Source organism: Ammospiza nelsoni, chromosome 3 (genome assembly GCF_027579445.1).
Source record: "Ammospiza nelsoni isolate bAmmNel1 chromosome 3, bAmmNel1.pri, whole genome shotgun sequence".
In the NCBI taxonomy this organism is placed as follows: Eukaryota; Metazoa; Chordata; class Aves; order Passeriformes; family Passerellidae; genus Ammospiza; species Ammospiza nelsoni.
Window position 1 is genome coordinate 44,167,993 of NC_080635.1, and position 18,714 is coordinate 44,186,706.

The following is an 18,714-nucleotide window of genomic DNA, read 5'->3' on the forward strand; positions in this document are numbered from 1 at the left end:
GACCACCTGCTCTGACCACTCCTAAGAAAACTAAAACCCTCTTCAGCACCAGTAGGCTCTGAAAGGTCCCCAAAATATCATGGTATCTTTTCAAAGAAAAGGATTGTGAAGCATCACTCAAGGAAATGTTCCTCTGGCTCCTGAGGACCTAAAGTACCTCTGGCCCATGTTACTGACTGCAGACCTGCAGCAGTGTGAGAGCTGGGGGCAAGGACCAGCAGAACACTCAAGATCTCTCCTTGGTGAGAGCTGCTGTGCTCTGCCAAACACAGAGGGAGGAGTGCCTGAGGACAATTATCATGAGCATGTCCTTCTGGCCTCATCAGCATTGCACACTTTGGACAAAGTCTCCTTCCCCTGGCATGCTTGCTGTGTAACTCTATTCCTATTGGAGTCTCACTGACTGACTGACTGCTAATTTGTGTTTAAACAAGTTGTGCAGACCTGTCTGAAGCAATAAACACCTTAAGTAGGGTGTCCTTCATGCTCAAGTGAATGTATTTGGGGGATTTCTGTTGATAAAGGTCTTGATGTCAGGGGGGTAGGATATCCACCTCCCTACTCAGTTAATAATTTCTACTAAATTGGTTTAGTCCCTTAAGATACGTACGTTCTGAAAGACAAGAAGAAATGTATTTTACACCAAGCTAAAGTCGTGTTTTGTAGCTGCAGCAATTTATAACTTCAACTGTGCTACTCAGATTCCTTTTCTATTTCTCCAGATCCTTCTGACAGTGGAAATGCATTAAAGGTAATTTAACCAGGTGGGGAAGTGACACAGTTTTTCCACAGTGAAACTTTTCCAGGGAAAGCTTTTGTGAAGTAGCATTGGAAAAGATACCGACAGGAGCTTCCACTTAGTCCCTTTCATGTCACAAAATACATTTTAAAAATACAATGATTTGATACTGCCCTGGAGCACTTGCTTAATAAAAAGAAAACCAGGGCTTAATTGAAGATTATATAGAACAGATTAAAAAAAAGGGACAGAGCTGTGCACCTCAGATGACTACCCCAGTTTTTGCCTTTCTGCAGACCTTCCCTCTCTAAGAAAAGTATTTTTAAATATGGAGAGTCCGCTTATCAAAAGAGAGGAAGTAATCCAGTTCATTGGTATTTGTCAGATTTTGAAAAGACATGGTTTAGCTGACTCCTGAAAGTATTATTAAAATCTTTACAGAACACTATACAAATAATTATCCTCAATATTCATACTTTCCATGTTAAGCTTGGGAAAGTCTCTGATAATATTATCACTCTGTATTAGCTACTAACCATGTAAGCCAGTACAAATAGGGGACATTGTTATTGTATCTGTACTAGAGCCAAAGCATTGTGATGAAGATTTTAAGATCCAGTGGAAAGTATGTGGAATGTCATGACAGTTTTAGGAACCTTTTGTGTTATTTTCAGATGAATTCCTAATATCGCTGTGACCTATCTGTTGCAGGCACAGATCAAAAATCACTTTAATCTTTTATCAAACAAATATCATAAATGCACATAAACTTTCCCATCATGTCCCCAGACTCTAAAATTTGGATCATCAAAAACCCAGGACAATTTAAAAAATACCAATGACTTACCTAACATCACACTAATTTGAGTGAATAGAAATGAAGGGAGAAGAAATGCAGCCCAGAGGAAAACTACTACAGGAAGGGAATGTACAAAGGCTAGTAGAAAAGAGATGACAAAAGGCACTTTAGAAAGCAGAAATCAGCAGCACAACAAAAAAATAAGCCACATGAGCCACAAGCATTTTGCATGGAAGACATAAAGCAAAATGTTATAAATGTCTCAACAGATAACAAAGCTAGAATGAATATTTAAATAGACTGTTTTAACAAAATTCATTCAAAATCACACACGCTGTCTCTGTTTGCTTGTTAGTAAGAAAAATCCTCTCTAAGGAGCATGTTGATAGAGGTCTAGGTAGCTTTGCTCACCATTCTGTGCTAACACAGCAAGGTCACTTAGAAGCTGTATTTATTCAGCTTCTCCATTGTTACTAAACTCCTGTGCACACAGAGGGTTCAAATAAACCTAATAAACCCCTAAAATTATGTGGGAAGTTAAACTCCATTAAAATAATCATCATTTCATTAATAAAATGCCTCATGTATAGCACATAGTAAATTATACTGTATAAAACTCAAACAACTCATAACTCCCAGTGAAAATGGAAGAATCCCTAATGAAAATATAAGATGAAGAGCATATTTAGAACCAATCTCAAATGAAGCATATTTTAATTAACCAGATTTCCTACGAAGAAGTGCTTAGAATGAATGAACAAATGAGCTAGGTAGACTGAGAACAGACAAAGCTGCAGCCTCAGGAGATGAGAGGTTCTCCCTTCCTTAGTTGCCAGAATGAAGTGGCACAATGAACAGGAATACAACCCTGAGGAATATAGAGGAGAACTCTTATACATTTATTATTATTTAGCTAACTACAACTCAGATGACAGCAGTTTCTTTCCCTTCTGTAGATTTCTTCCTTCTACTGGGATGCCAGAGGAAGGACAGCATTCCAGTAACCAGGCATGAGTGAAAACAAGCCATAACCATTGGTACCCATTCTTTCAATCGAAAATTCTGCTCTGCCCTCCAAAGTAAAGACTGGTATTAGTTATTTAGCCAACCACAAAGAAAAAGATGACCAGGAATGACAGAAAAGATTTTATGGAGGAATGAGATTTTACCTTGATCTAATCTTCTCTTGAGATCCCACATCATGTGAAAAAAGACAACAGGTCTTTGTTTTAACATGAGGAAAAAGGGATTCCTAAGATTACCTGATGGCCATGTTGTGAGATGCAGTTCCCAAAGCTCTCCGACCCAGTATACACAAGGCAAAGGAAAGTGTCACCAGAGGAGAATCCTCATCGCTGTCCAGGTGCTACAAAGTTTGAAATTAGCATGTTACTCTAAGTGCAAACATCACATTTAAAAGCACCACAAATAGTGACATTCGTAACATTTGCATGTAGCCAGACCTGCACACCAAAACATTCTTTGCAATTAAACAGACCAAGAAGGAAGACCACCCCCATCAGAGGATTTTTGCAAAATGCAAGCTTGTTTTGCCCACTGGCTGGAAACAGAACTTTCCATTCTCAGGTAGTGAGATCCCAAGAGCTTTGGTGGTGGTGATGTTTTATTGTGGGGTTTTTGTTTGTTTCCACTCCTCCCAGATGTGACATTCTAAACTGGAGGAGGTTCCCTGCTGTTGGGAGACACTGCAATTAGAGACAGCCAAAGCCCTTTTCATGGACCACAGTTCCTCAGTTCCTATGAAACATTACCACAGATTTCAGAAGTACAATATTTTTGAAGAAGTTCAGAAGCATACACTTTCAGTGAATAACAATATCTATCTAAATGGTTGATGACACTGACTGCCCATTTTAACAAGCACTCAGAATATTGCATTTATGTTTACTAGCTCAGGAGAAGTCTTTTAATGAAATTTTCACAAATAAACTTTGCTACCAAGCAGGAGGAAAAAACTGGAACAACCCCTCATGCATGTAAATCTTCAGGAGGATACATATTATTATTTCAGTCCATGTAATCAGTGATTTCTTAGAGCTTTCTTTGACTCTAAAACTGAAGTCAATTATAATGGAGAATGTAGCTCCTTCTATAAAATATATTGATTTTCTGGATTATGTGCACAGTGAACTTGGGTTTTTTTATACCACCTCCTACATGAAGTGTGCTTCTCTACAGTCAGTGAATTAAAAAACAAAGGTAAAACATGTAACAAAAAGAGAAACGTGTGTGTGTGTGTGTGTGTGTGTACGTGGCACCAGTGCAGGCATTATTTGCCTTTTGAAGTCTAACTTACTTGTTTCAAGTCTATTGACATCTCTAAATCTATAACTGAATTTGAAATTCTAGGGCAGAGCACAAGTGGAAAGGCATCAATTAACAGTGGATTTCCCCACACCATGCAATTCTTTGTGTGTCAGATCTTGGGAGCTGAGACATGGAGACGAGAAAGAAAAGAAGTGAAGTATTCCTAGTAGGAGGAGATGGTGTTTTGGAAATGTCTCAGAAGACAATTCAATGAAAACATTATCAATATAATGATATACAGGGGAACTGGTGGAATGGTACTCAGCATCAGAGACATGAGAAGGAACCAAAGTGGAGCAGAAATATTTGGTGATATTTCAAGAAAGATTCAGTGATGTCACACCAGCTAAGGTCAGCAATGGGATGCGCATTCTGTGACCCTGAGTTGAAAAATGCACAAATAGCACATTGTGGCCAGGAAAGAGACACTTCTCCACTTTTGCCACTATCAGCAATAATCAGAAAATTATATGGAGACAATATGCTTGTTTGAAACTGTACTCTCCCTCTGGGCTATTCTGAGTATTCCATGGAAATACAGTAGTGCATTTCTGACAAACAACTGCTGACCATCAGTAATCTCAGTGGCTCAGAGCATGCAAATGCGCAGCTGCACATCTGCCCTTGACCTTCTAGAGCTGCAGTGGCGGCACACATTTCTGTGGTGTGGCTCATGTTTGAGTCACGAGCTGTCAGAGGTGACCTGTGCCAGCAGGGAGTGTGCCATGCACTCCCCTGCCATCCTGCAACTGTACACAAATATAGGCAAACTTCTGAAAGGGATACACAGATATCATAGACATTTGGCAGATGTACCAATCACTGGCAACACTGAAGGAACTGCAATGCTCTGATGACATTCTATGAATGGAGCCTGCTCTAGCAGTACTTCTGTGAGCACGTGATACATCTGTGCTTTCTAGAGCTGACAAAATTAACATTATTGGAAATTCGCACAATAAAGAACTGGTTCTGTATTCAAAGACTGATGCTTCTTAAGACTCCTTAAGGTAGTTTCCAAAATACATTTTTTTCCATTCCACAAAACCTGTTTTCCTTTTACATTAAAGCTAAAAGCTTATGTGAAATAAATTTTATTCTACTAATCCTGAGCAAGTAGAAGAGTAGCCATGCACCATTTCACTCATATCCCAAGAACTAAAACTAATACTATTAAAAAAAAAAAAAAAGAAATTGACACATACCTCCACCCTTTTCCTGGCACAGAACTGAATCCAGTCCAGGTAAACACTGCAGAAGCTAGCTCTTGTTATTCCCTGGAGACACGGAACATAATCTTCATCTATGTTAACGTTAAACATTGCAAGGTCACGCTCAATATAATGCCACTTTGCATAAGGCTGCAGTATCTTCTGGATGGATTCATCTTTTATCCACTCCTGGATTTTGGGAGAACTTGCTGTAAAGTATATTATACTCTGTTGGCAAAATGTGCAAATGTTAGTCACTTGGAACTCTGATTAAAGCAGACATATTTTACACAGAAGAGAATAAGCCAACTAGGAGCCCATTAAGCATTGTAATAGTATATCGATTTCTTACATTTTACTGCTTAGCATCATTATTGCTTCACAAAGTGTTCAAGTTAAAAATATGACAATAATCAATATTGATAGCAGACAACAGAAAAAACCCCAGTATTTTTAATATCCTTGTGCCTTCCATAAAAATCCATACAATGACAGGAATAGAGAGTTCCAGCAGTCAAATATGTCAGTATTGGTGGGATTCTAGAGTCTATCACTGAGCAGGTGATATCAATAATAGCTTAGGCATGTTTTGAAAAAACAGTAGTAAACAGTCCCATCCTCAAAACAGGGCACGTGTCTTCCCTCAGCAGACTTATTGTTTTCTGGGGATGATGCTTCCCTAATTCTTGATTAGCCACAAGGTGAGACATGACCACAGTGAATGACACAAGTCTTTTATTTGTCAATGCAGCAGGTAAAGAATAATAGAATTTTTTTTGTTGGGTTAAAAAGCTGATAAATGTAACTGAGTTTGCTTTTAAAGGACTGAAGGGGGAGGAGCATTCAGCAGGGGCTCTTTAACCAAATACATAAATGTTAGAAAGCAGCAACACCTATATCTCATTTTTGTGCCTGAGTTTCTAAGTTTTTCTAACCACTCTGTCCGGACACATTAAAATAATAATAAATAAAAAGCAATACAAAATTCCATATAAACACAACTTAGAGCATATTTTCAAAAGAATATGAAACTTAAGAAGTTCCAGTGTGTTCTATCAGCAGGAAAGTCCCATTATAATGTTCTATAATACTAATTTAGAGTTGGATACCAAAGCAAATGAGGAGCAAGTATACATGGCTGAAGATGATGCAGTCCTAGTTTACCCAGTCAATGGAAATAGTACTAAGCAAATAAATGTATAAAATTAATATATGATGGATTACAGAGGACAGAAGCACTACCAGCCCTTTGAAAAACCCCAGATGCTCTCCATAGTATATTTTTCAAATTGCACAAGAGTAAGAGGAGAATCAAGCTTCAGAGGAAAAAGACAAGTCAGACAGATATGGACAGGATGGACCCTTAATTTCTTGGCATGTGGAGAACAATACAGTCCTTAAAAAAGATTCATGCAGAAACAATAGGAGCTGAAAACACAGCACTCAGCAAATACACAGACTTCTTGAATACTAAAAGATGTTTAAATAAGAATATATTGAGAAGAGATGGAAGAGGCACAAGGGAAAAATATCATAGTAGTTGGGCAGGAAATTATTTCAAAATATATGCAGAAGGGCTACAGAAGCTGACCCATTTTGTTTGTGGGGAATAAAAATCCTTCCATAATAAGAAATGTATGCATATCCAGGCTGTCAATGAAACTGCAAATGAAATAAATATGATTTAGGAATAAGATTCTCAGTGCAACTCATTGTTTAAAAGACCAATACAGTAATTATTCTTGAAGGATAGAAGAACTAAAACAAAGCACACATTCTCTTTGTTGATTTTTGAGATAGAGTTTGCTTTTTATATTATCCTCATCTGTGTCTACAAATAAGCTGATTCAGCTTGGAAAAAAATCAGACTTGCAATCAGACACAAAAACAACAAAATCTTCCGTCACCTAATTAAATTCTGCTCTTGGTAACTCTTACAAGGTATGTTTTATGCACAAGTACATCCTCAGCTATATGGCATTTCTGAAACAATATGGTAAATATTTACAACCTTATAAGCTACAGAGAATAAACCAGAAACACTCCAAATGCTCAATGCAATGGAAGTGCAGTTCCTGCAGAAACTCCAGCCTAAGTGATTTTTTGAGTTTGTGTTTTATGTGACCTGAATACTGCCTTATCTATAGTTCTTCTTACAATTACTTTGACACTGTTAAAAAGTAAGTGTGAAGGACTTTTAGAATGTTCACAGTGAAACTGCACAGGGTCTTGATCTGCATTCCCCCAGAAGAAACAGCTGGGGAAGGAATGAATTCTCACCTCTGTGTCTGATACTGTTTATTTGGAGGCAAGCATTAAATAAACAGGAAAAAAGCTGATCTAATACATATTATAATCTTCTCACTTTCCAAGGCTGTATTAAAGATTTTACCAAATCTTTTTAAAGCCCCTGTTTAAAAATACAAGGAGAAAATATCCAGGACACTTTCTTTTGGAAGTGACATTCTAGAGAAGGGATTTCCTGAGTGCACCCTCCCTTCACTAAAGGGAGCCCCAGCCCAGGCTAATACTGAAGGTGCCAACAGGTTATTATTATCTTCTGTTTGTCCTTCTCTAAAAGAGAAGTAGATTAAAAAGACGGACAGCCTGAGAATGAAGACTGACCTTTCTGAGAATGAAGCTCTGTCAGTGCAATATAATAACACTGACTCAACTAAACCCAACAAGAAGAGATTTGATTTTCATGCTTTCAGAGCCATCAGGAGTGCACATGAACTCTGCCCAGAGCAGAGATGGAGCCACAGCACACCTCAAGTGATGTGGAGAGCATTTAACCCACTCCCTTCTACTCAAAACAGGATCAACTAACCACACCTCTATCCCATGGGATGGAAGTTTGTCTAAGACATCTTACCTATGTCAGCTGCTTCTCAGGTATGTCCAGGACCAGAAGCTCTAAATTATCTTCCAGTTAAGTTTTTACATCCCATGTGGGGAACTTCACACTTCCCACAAATCCTCCATATATTGGAGGATTTTAAGACACAAAACCAGTTCCAGTATATAAAGCAAAATTATTCAATGTTTTAAACTAACAAGATGCTGATTTGATTGCAGCTTAGACTAGGATTTTTTCAATCTCATTCCCCATCAAAAGCTGAGTCATTTGCCAGCTTGCACCAGTTTATGTTTCAGTTATTCAGGTTACCTTTTAAAGTAAAGCAAACCAATTGTAGTAAAATACTCATTAAAGAAGAGTTGGTTTTTTGTTTTGGTTTTTTTTTTTCGCTTATTCACATTGCTTTAAAACAATTTATAGCCACAAACACCACTTCTAAAATGAAAAAATCATGCTCACATGCAGTTTTATTTCTAACTAGTTTATTGAACAAAGCAGGTTGGTTACCAGGCTGTACTGCCTATGAAATTATTTATGAAATCCCAGAAGTAATCAACTGCATGATCAAAGCAGCTTTGTAAGGCAATGAGCTTGTTTTTACTACATTGCTTCATTTGCAAAAAATGGTGATTAATTTATTTACAACAGGTCTCTCTCTGAAGCTGACAGAGTTTTACAGTTGTGGAGATGTAAGTAAAAAGGAGTTGTCAGGGGTGGTTTGGAGCTTTAGCAATTGGCTTCGTGGCAGTTCCAGTGGCACAGCAAGCAGCACTTGGCTGCTGCTGTTTCAGTAGAAGACTATAAAGCACAACAAATCATTCATTTTCTGGATTGGGAATTGTTTTGGCAGAGGATGAAGATGTCTTGGTAGAATATAAGGTTCAATTATTTTGACAAATTAGCATCTGTGTGGTAATTGTGATCTTAATAACAATGCAATAATAGAAGTGGTGTAAATGAACTGATGTGTCAGCAATGTAATAAACCAATGTCAAATGTGTTGTGATGTATGTGTAAAACAGAAGGTAAGTAGGGAGTTTGTACTACTGAAAAAGTACGTTTGGGAAACAGCTCTTCAGAAGTTTCCCAAGAACTTTATGCTTGTTAACACCTTTCTTTTCTTTTCCGGAAAAAAAAAAAAGGAAACAGTGGAAAGGCCAAGGCAAGAAGAAATAACAAACTGTTACTGAAGTGTTGTAAAAACTTAAGAACATAAGTAAGAACACTTTGTCTGATTTTATCTCTACAGGATGGTAACTCACCTTCTTGATCTCCACTGAAGCATACCTGCCATTTTCTGTACTAACTGTAAGTATAAGTGATCAGAATTGAATTTAGCAAAGGGACACATGAATTAATTATCCCTATTCCAGTGGAAGGTGTCCCTGCCATAGGAGGAGGGCTGGAACCAGATGATCCTAAGATCAAACCAAATGATTCTATGGTTCTATGATCTAACATCAAGCCTGCAGAGCAGATGGATAAACTTCAAATGCTCTTTCTTCCATAGACAAACAGCATTCTGTTTGACCAGCCTGCCCAGCAACAAAGTGCACTTGAGCAGAGAGTTTACCTTGATGTAGTATCTGATAAGGATCCTGCGCAGGTCGAACACCTGCAGCATGGTGGCGGCGTTGTTGTCGATGATGCTGTATCCCTCCAGGATGTACTGGCTCCGCGTGATCTCCCACGTCAGCCAGCGCAGGTTGAAGGCTGCATTGCACGACAGCAGGTGCGGCAAGTGCCCGGGCTTGCAACAGCAGCAGCCCTCATTGTCTTCATCTCCTTCTGTTATAGCTTCCACCTCTCTCTGCTGGCAGTATGTCCCTTGGCACAGAGAAAGAGAGAGGGTGCTGCTAGTTATTGGGGGAGGAGGAAACAAAGGAGGCCTTGCAAGCTCACATCCAAAGTATGTCTGAAGGTTGTATGCACTTACAAAGATCTGAGAGAACGAGCTATGGCAACAAACTCGATGTGAGCCATGTGCAGCAGCAAATAAAGGGCTGTACATTACTCACTCACTAAAATCACCTATAAGGCCAAAAGGGCCTGATCTAATGTTCTGGTTCTAATGGGTTCTGAGCTGAGCTAAACTACAGACCACAGTTTCTGCCTCCATAAAAACTCACCAAGAAGCAATTCTAAAGAGTCTTGCTCCATAAGGCACATTAAGCAAGTTGATCCAAGTCTCAGTCTGTAGCAGGCTCCAGGCCTGCTACGGCCCCATGGAGAGAAGAGGCTTAAAGGCAGGAAATGCCATGTCACGGTGAAATAGCAAGAAGCCTCTCTCTTCCTGCTTTTGGACCCCAGCTTATCTCTCTGTAACCCCATAGGTCACTTTCCCTTAACCCCAGCTATTGCTATTAGACAATTTTGGATCCCCCTATACCCTATATGAAGGGCTGTTTTAGCCCATTCTGGTAAGAAGAGCCATCGCTGGAACCCTTCACAGACCCTCAATAAAGCCATTGCTGTGGAACTCCAGAGCAGCCTTCTCCTCTCTGTGTCTGCCGGCCAGCCTGCAGCGCCTTAGCAAGCAAAAGAGCTGAACCCAAAAGAGCTGATAATCACTAAAGAGCTGATATCCCTTAAGCTTGCTAAGGTAGCCAGTGGCTGGGAGCTGCTTGGGTTTTGGGCAGTCTGTCCCTGCAAGAAGACTGAGCTATCCGGCCCACGCAGCCTGCTCAGGGGCAAACCTGCTCTCAGCAGGAGCCTGGAACATCAGTCTGGTTATTCAACTTACATACTGGACCCAAAGAAAGATTTTAGTGTGTCAGAGCACTTGTAAAATCTGGGGTTTAGCAAACTATCTTGGAAAGCATGTTCCAAAAATAACATCTACTGGCTTGTTCTCTCTCCCACTGGAGTAAAAGCTACTCTGGATCAAACATCTCTAATGAACAGCACTAGTGGCAGTACATCACAAGAACAGAACAGCTTTCTAATTAGTCTATTACACAGGCTTTAGATCAAAGTAGAGCAAATTTTTACTAAAAAGGATATGTTACCTCAAAAAGAAGTCATGAGGCAGATGTAGAAGCAATAATGCAGACTCTGCATTTTAGCCTGTGCTGTGCTCACTAGATGGTCAAGCTGAGCCCTTGTGGATTTGAACTCCATCAATGCAGTTTCCATACTATGTAGGGCACTACTAATAAAAACCAAGGCAGATGCTCATGTGCTCACCCCAGTACTCTCAAAATAGATGTTTTATGTTCTTGATGTATGCTTCTTTTTGAAATTTACTCTCCACAGGCTGCTGCAGAACTTAGTCCCCACTGAGTTTGTACATAAACCATCTTTCAAGGGCATCTCCTGTGATGCAAGTTACACATCTTGCACAGGCCTTCTGCCAGGGGTTCAGTATCACCCCACAGATTGCTGACTCCATCAACTGCTAAACAGACTCAACAGGAGAGGAAGATGTGAGACTGCAGTGCAGTTCAACAGCTCCCTCCCCACCAGGACCAACAGACCTGGTGTGTCACTGTAAATAGGAGAAGAATTTGGCTGTGTTCATACCTGAACATTCAGCCAGGAAAGAACACAGTGCCAGCTTCAATTCCCTGCAGTCTGCCAGCACCCCAAAAGAGAGCCTGGAGCAGGGCAGCATCCCAAAGGCCTTTCTGTGGAGCATGATGACAACTGCCCCCAAGTGTCTGCTCCAGTCCCATCACAACCCTCTGGTCAACAACCTGTGACCTTCAGTTTGTATCAACAGAAGTAGCATCTAGAATATTCCTTTCTCCTCACTAACAAAAACCTTTCAAAACACAACAAAATATGCTGAAGTATGGGTTATCATTTCTTTTTTTGCCTGTGCATCTGCTAAAATGTGTGCAGCAAGCAAAACATACAAGTAAAAAAGAACAGAAAAATCCAAAGGAAAAAAAACCAGAATCATAGCCCTCAGAGATGGAGGGAAAAGATTCAGGATATTCCAGTGTTTTCTGTTCAGTTTGCCACGAATGAAAATTTGCACTGTGAACCCAGTGTTGCTCACACACTGATATGCATTCCTCCTTAGACTTCAGGGACAGAAAATATGAACAATTATTAAAAGTTTTCAAGTCATCCAGATATAAACATCTTGCCTTTCAATACTGCCAAGTACAAAACATGACCTATTAGATTGACATTTCCAGCTGGACTGGACATGAACTGGACTGCTTCTGCTTCATATTTCACAGATTTCTACATGAATTAACACTTACTGCTCAACAACAAAAAACCAAGAACTGCCCTGGGTTAGCAGATGCTTCTGTGAAATCAAGTCAGAAGACATAGTACTCAAACTGAAGTAGGGAAAGCATTCCTTTGTACATTGCTTGAAAAGAGTAAAACAAATGCTCCATGCTGTTATGTTTATTTTTGAAAGTTTAAAGGTCTTTCAGTATTACACTGATTTTAGGAGAAGATCCATCTTCATCCCAGGTGCAAAATTAAGTGTTGCCAAATGTTTGCAAGTGATGGAGAATGAAAAACACAATAAACAATTGTCCCTGATCCCTCTACAACAATGGGATTTAAAGATGCCTTTTCCCAGTCTTTGTAACTATTTATATATTTTTTTTTCTTTTGGTATGGAAATATCAAATTTTATTTCTATGGAAGGCTTTACTCTCTCTACTGCCTCTTTCAACAAATGCTGAATATTATTACTGCAGTTTCTGTAATTACTAGTTTTATTAGGAGACATTGTGTAAAATACAGGGCCAAGGAGGCTGGCAAGGCAAAGAAAAGGTGAATTCAAGAGACCCTCAATGTTTAAAGGAAACTGTCATCACATGCATAGAAAATAGAAGATGATGCCAGAACATTATTTGCATTCTTAGCTAATTCTACAGGTTAAAATGCCTCCAAGTTGTCTTTGCTAGGTAATTTTAATCAGCCAGAGTTAAAATTATACTACAGGGGGTGCAATCGATGTTGAACTTGAGGAGCAAGAGTCATTCAAAGAGGAACTGTGTCATTACAAAAGCTATGGGAAACAACCAAAGGAGCTCATGTGGTGGTTTTATGGATTTATTCCAAAGAATGAAATCAGGGGTGTGCTCTTCAACATCTGGCAAACAAGCCCTTGATTAACAAAACCTGATTGATGGACTTGGGCATTACCACCTTGGGGATTTGGTGTCCTCACTGCTTGTGGAGCATCTGGGGTGTCCCTCTTCATTTTAAAGGTGTAACCTGAGCCACGGCCAGTGCTCTGACAAAACACCAAATCCTCATTCCTGCTGATTAGTATTTCCAAATAACATCTAGAAAAAGAACTCAAGCCCACAAAGACAACATTCAGGCTTGATGCTCAAATACATGTTGGTTTCCTCCTAATTCCTGCAGTCAGTTCTGGAACAGCTGCCAGTAATTTCCTCTCATCTTTAATGGAGCCCTGCTTTAGTCCTCAATGCACTGGCTGGACTTCAATGCCAGATTGGCATTTTACTGTAAAATTTCATTTACCAGTGCATACATCAATCCTTTTTGATTCATTACTCCAGACACTGGTACCACAGAGACTGAGAACACGTGCTCAGCTTTACAGCAGTTGAGCCAGAAGGGACAGGACACGGTCAATGAAGTCAAGCATTTGTGTCTGTCTTTTACAGAAGCCTAGCCCTGGACTTTTTTCTATGTGCTATAAGCTGATGATTTAAATGACAATTTTTATATTGCTTCTCAAAAAATTAGCAAGTTCAAGCAACTCTGAGAGAATTATTCATAAAACCAAAGAGCAGGGAACAGAACATGCACTTCACTTCTGCAATATAATTAAGTGTAGTACCATTAAATATTAAAATACAGGAAAATGTTTTCAGTAGTAATTAGTAATTTCAAAATCTGAGGGAAAACATTTTTTTACACTTCTTTCTGCAGTAGAAGGAAAATAATCTCATGCACTTCACTCAAGTTTAGTTATTCACTCTGTCCCTTGCTAGTATATATGTGACCAATTCATTTGTAAGATATCTAATGTTGGAGGGTTGCCACAAGTCCATCAATGTAAAAAAATGTGCCAGCTGAACAAAGCAAGGTCAGCCTGTGTGAGCTCAGGAGAAAGCCAGGGTGAGAACTTGGAGCTCTTTGTATTTTCCTGACACATCAGGATTTGAGGACAGACTTGTGCTCTGCCAGAACGATTTGACCTAAATGGAAATGAGAAAACTGAAACTGAAGACTAATCTTGCTTCTAAAGGATAAAATACACCTAACTGAATGATCACCCAGCCTTCTAGAATTAAAGGCTGAAACCACAGTGTGCTTTTGAATTCAATTTTGAAAACTCAGGGAATGAAAAGCATTTTCCAAGATCTGAGAGGCCAGAAAGAAAAATCCATTACACAGCCACATATTAGAAGTATCCTAGGATCAGTTTTAATTTCCATAAAACACTTCAGTTTTACAACATATCCAAAACAGGGACTAATTATTGTGGCTGAAGGTAGCAACAGCTTGAGCACTGAAGGTTGCTGACAAATAAGCAAGCAAAGTGCAGATCTACACAGAAAGGGCTCATGCCCCAGGTAACTCCTTTCCTAAGCCATGCAGAGGTCTCCTCACAGATGACTCCAGAAAAACACCTGGTTGCCCACCATTTGTTTGGCAAAACCAAGCACAAGAATGTCTTACCAATAAATGCATTACAGTGGAATTATCTGGCCCTGCTTCAACAAGCTTATGCTGCAAATCCGAATATTCCCAAATTCTGATGGATAAGGCTCCTTCTCAACCAGCATTTCTTTTCTGCTCAGGATAGCAGCATAACAAGCAGTAAGCTATCACACAATAAAAGCAGAGTGAGCATAATTATGGCCATTGGAAGGCCATCCTCTACTGAAACACACATCAGATATGGCCCTAGAAACACAAAAAACCAAACACATCAAAGAGGAGTGAACCGAGCTCACAAATGGAAGATCATGAACCTCTGATTTAGACACATTCTGGAAACCTGCAACTTTTTGGCTCCTTCCTGCTCTTTTGCTTGTGGAACTGGGATAAAGAACAGTAATTTATAGGTTCTGATAGTCTCTGCTTGTTTCAAATAAAAAATTCAGGACTTAAAAACAGTATCAATTCCTCAAACATCAAAGCTGTTAGGTATAAAACTGTGGTTTGGCTTTCAGCTGCATCAGGTGCTTGTATGTCTGAAAAACAATCTGGTTTTCAAACCAGGTCAGTTGCTACAATAACAGGCATCCCCTCTCCTCAGAAACCTTTCCTTTTCTTGGCCCACAGAGGCACACTAAGGAAGGCCACATGGAGGTAGAATTCTCCAAAGATGTTTGTTGTTAAACTTGCAGCTATGAAATACCACAAAAACCTCTCGTGTCACATCTTCTGCAGTGCAATGCAAGAGGCAATATTTTGGTTTTGGCAAAGACATTTTCTCAGTAAAAAGGCTGCACTGCATTTAACATTTTCCTTCTTTCCAGAAGTCTTCTCCTGTGCACCCATAAATACACATAAAATTGTAAAAGGAAGAAAAAGGAAAAAAGACATCAAATATTTATTTTAGTACATGCTACAGAAACTGTTCCAAGCCTATTTGAAATGTATAGACAGCTTCCATTGTTAGAGCATGACTGCACACCTAGAAAGGCTTATATATCACAGATTTTGTGCATTTAACATAAAGTATCCTCTTCCCTGTTTCATGCTATTCTTCCCAATTAAATCACCAAGATTAAAGAAACCCCTTTGCATCCTTTCTGTCCAGGTTTCTAGTATTTCCAAGAATTGTGTCTCTCAGTTTTTGTTCTTTCCCCACAAACACTGCACTTTTGGTTTTTAACCTTTTCTCCCAAGTGATGTGTCAAAAATGCTGTTTTTCTCTGAACTCTTTGTAATTTATCAATACCTTTAATGTTCTGGTACGTACATTGAACATGTCCTCAAGTGTGGTCTCAGGAAAAACATGAACATGAGCACTTTTATTTCCCAACAGTAGGAAGTGATTTGTAAAAAAATAAAAGTTGCAACCACTCTTTAAATAAAGAATGATTCTTCCCAGTGCTACAGAGCCTTCAGAAACAAAAATCAAACACAAATAAATATTCCTTACACTGGTAATGCACTTGCTACTGTAATAAAACTATGCACACATGCTGCAGAAATGAGGACCTGTCCTTATTAGACATCAGTACCATGCCTAGAGCACACAGCCTGCACTGGGTGCTCTCCTACACAATTTTGTGTGGGAAATAAGCACAGAGAGCCCCATGGGCAATCCCATCCTGCTGCCACAGCTGCCTGCCACTGTGTACAACTACATCTGTGTCTGCTCTGTGCTTCTTGCCTTGATCCATCTAATGAAGCTCCAAGTGAAGCATGAATATTGCACATGCAACATGCAGTAACAAAAAATATCACAGCAGAGATTTAGAAGTTCATTAAATGACTGAAGAATACTGTGCAGGAGTTAGAAAACAGCTCTTGAAGACTTCAGCAACACCATCAGTAAGTGGTTTCTACACATGAAATGCTAAATGAATATTCCCCAAAAGACACTCTGTAGACACACAGACTAAACAGGAAAATATTTTAAACCTCCCTTGTTCTACAGGGAACTAGTGAGAGGGAGATATTCTGACATTGTTTCTGCTTGTTCCCTGACTGCAGGTTTTCCCATCTCTTCCTTTCAAATGAAATGATATGTTATGTATTTCTTCTGGCAGGCTGCTTTTAGCATTCTGCTGTGGTCTAACACACCCAGGAGAGTTAAGTTACTGAAGGGCTCAATTCCCCCACAGCACTGTGCAGCTCCTTGGAAGTGTTCCCCTAGTTTCAGCTCATTTCTACCTTCCCCTTGCTGTCCACAAGGGAGGAGCTGGGCATTTCCCATCAATGCCTGGAGGTCTCCAGCCTCCCCTCTGCTTCATGCTCAGGATGAATGACACCAAGGAGGCACACTCCCTCTCTGTCCACAGAATGGGAGAGTGAAAAGCTAATCCATCCAAGGTGTTTAATACAAACAGGACTAACAACAGATGAAAGGAATCCCAGATTTGCCGACTCTCCTCTTTCAGTCTGCTCAGTCTGTACCTTCTTAGGCTGCCTGCAGGCGTTTGGTTGGGTTTGTTTTCTCATTTAAAAGCTGAGACAAATGCTTCTATTACAAACAGTTAGAAAGGCATCTGGATCAGTCACTTACAATGCCAAGCCTCAATTAGGATGGACTGCAAACTGGGGGGGCAGCAAGTACCTCCTCCTACATTTAAATTCAGAAGGTTCTGTGACCCCTTCTTAGGGCACTACCACTACTGCCAGCACAGCCTTTCAGCTACCTCAACGAGAAACACACATAGGAAAATCCAGAGCTCCACAATGCAAATATTGCTTTTAGTTTAGTCATAAACGTAAAACAGGCACAGAAAACACTGTTGTGATTCACTCATTTCCAAAGCAAACACAGATTTCCTATTTAAGGAACAGCAGATTTCTGGGGCCCTCAATTAAAATTACTTGTTTGAAATTGAAATGAAGCAGCCAAAGCTCAGAAATTACAGATTACAAGTTCCTCCTCTAGCCCTTTTCTCCCCCTTGTGGGAAACCATTCAGTACAATGAAAGGAATTAGGGTCCCCTGTAAAAAACAGTGCATGACCAGACAACTAAAAATAGGAATGCAGGGTGCCCAAAGCAGAGTCTGGTGCTTAATAGCTGCCACTTGACTTTGTAAACCATCAGCTTCTTCCAGGGCAGTTCCATACACTTTCTCACTTCTGCAGAAAAAAATCCTACTGTATTCAGTATTCAGGCTGTATTCATCAGCCCTTTGCAAGATTTGAAATGGGGAAGAACATGCCCAGTCCACACAGATGTCTCTTGGTGCTGCTTGATGGAAGCCTGCTCTACCTTCCTGCCCCTGCTGGCAGCAATCTGTTCAAGGGAAGGAGCAAAGAATGCCCTCCAAGGCAGAATTTCAGTCTCAGCTTTCACACAACTTCCTTTCAACAGCCTTGGATCATCCCCTTATGAACTTCTGCACTCAGGTCAGCCTCTCTGGGTCCTTTTACTCAGACTAGTGCCTGAGTGTCCAGGCATCACTGTGGCCTGCAGCCCCACCAGAGCAGCCCAGCTCCTTGCTGGCAGAAGGACCAAACCACGGACAGGAAGGGCACAGTTCTGCAGCACAGTTTATCTGAAGCACACCAGACCTCATGGGTTACCTGGAGACACAAACAACCCCTCTGGTGGCAGCACATCACCCCAGGAAGTCTCCACTGGGCACACAGCAGATTACCTGCTCATACTTTGGTGTCCATGAGGCTTTTGTTACAGTTTCCATCAGATCCAGGCATCCTTATCTGGCTTGTGCTTGGTTCCCCTCTGGGCTCCTTTGCTTCTCGCACTCCATTCTTAAGCAGGCTTGTAATTTGTGTGATTTCTCTGGCACTCATTCCCCACAGTCCAGTGGAGTTCAGCTCTCACAGGCACAACACATGCTACATGTTTGAGCAGGTTTTATCTCAGGTAAGTTCCTTTATTCAACCCTACGCAGCTTCTCTGTTCCAGGCCAAACAATGGAATAGCAACACACACTCCTAGTTTCTGTTCCCATAATAACTCCTCTAACCACACACTCTGAAGACCAGAGAAAACTTCCTTACATACCATGTCTGTGAGGACACAAAATAACCACACATTTTGTCTTATTCTTGAAATAGGATTATCCAGTGGGTTCAGAGAAGAGGGAGAGTCCATTTTTCTCCTATTTCCTACTACTTCCTCTTGTAGTATTGACCAGTCTCTTCCCCTAGTGATACTTTGAGGGT

At 40.2% G+C, this 18,714-nt stretch overlaps 1 protein-coding gene across 1 annotated transcript in view; it reads right to left on the reverse strand.

Moving 5' to 3' along the window:
- The window catches only part of PCNX2 (pecanex 2), a 152,946-nt gene that overhangs the window by 18,035 nt on the left and 116,197 nt on the right, over positions 1-18,714 (reverse strand). The window contains exons 26-28 of the mRNA XM_059469294.1: positions 9,511-9,764; positions 5,072-5,305; positions 2,801-2,904 (exon numbers count right to left, since the gene is read on the reverse strand). Coding sequence (XP_059325277.1) covers positions 2,801-2,904; positions 5,072-5,305; positions 9,511-9,764 — 592 coding nt within the window. The remainder of the gene's footprint in view (positions 1-2,800; positions 2,905-5,071; positions 5,306-9,510; positions 9,765-18,714) is intronic.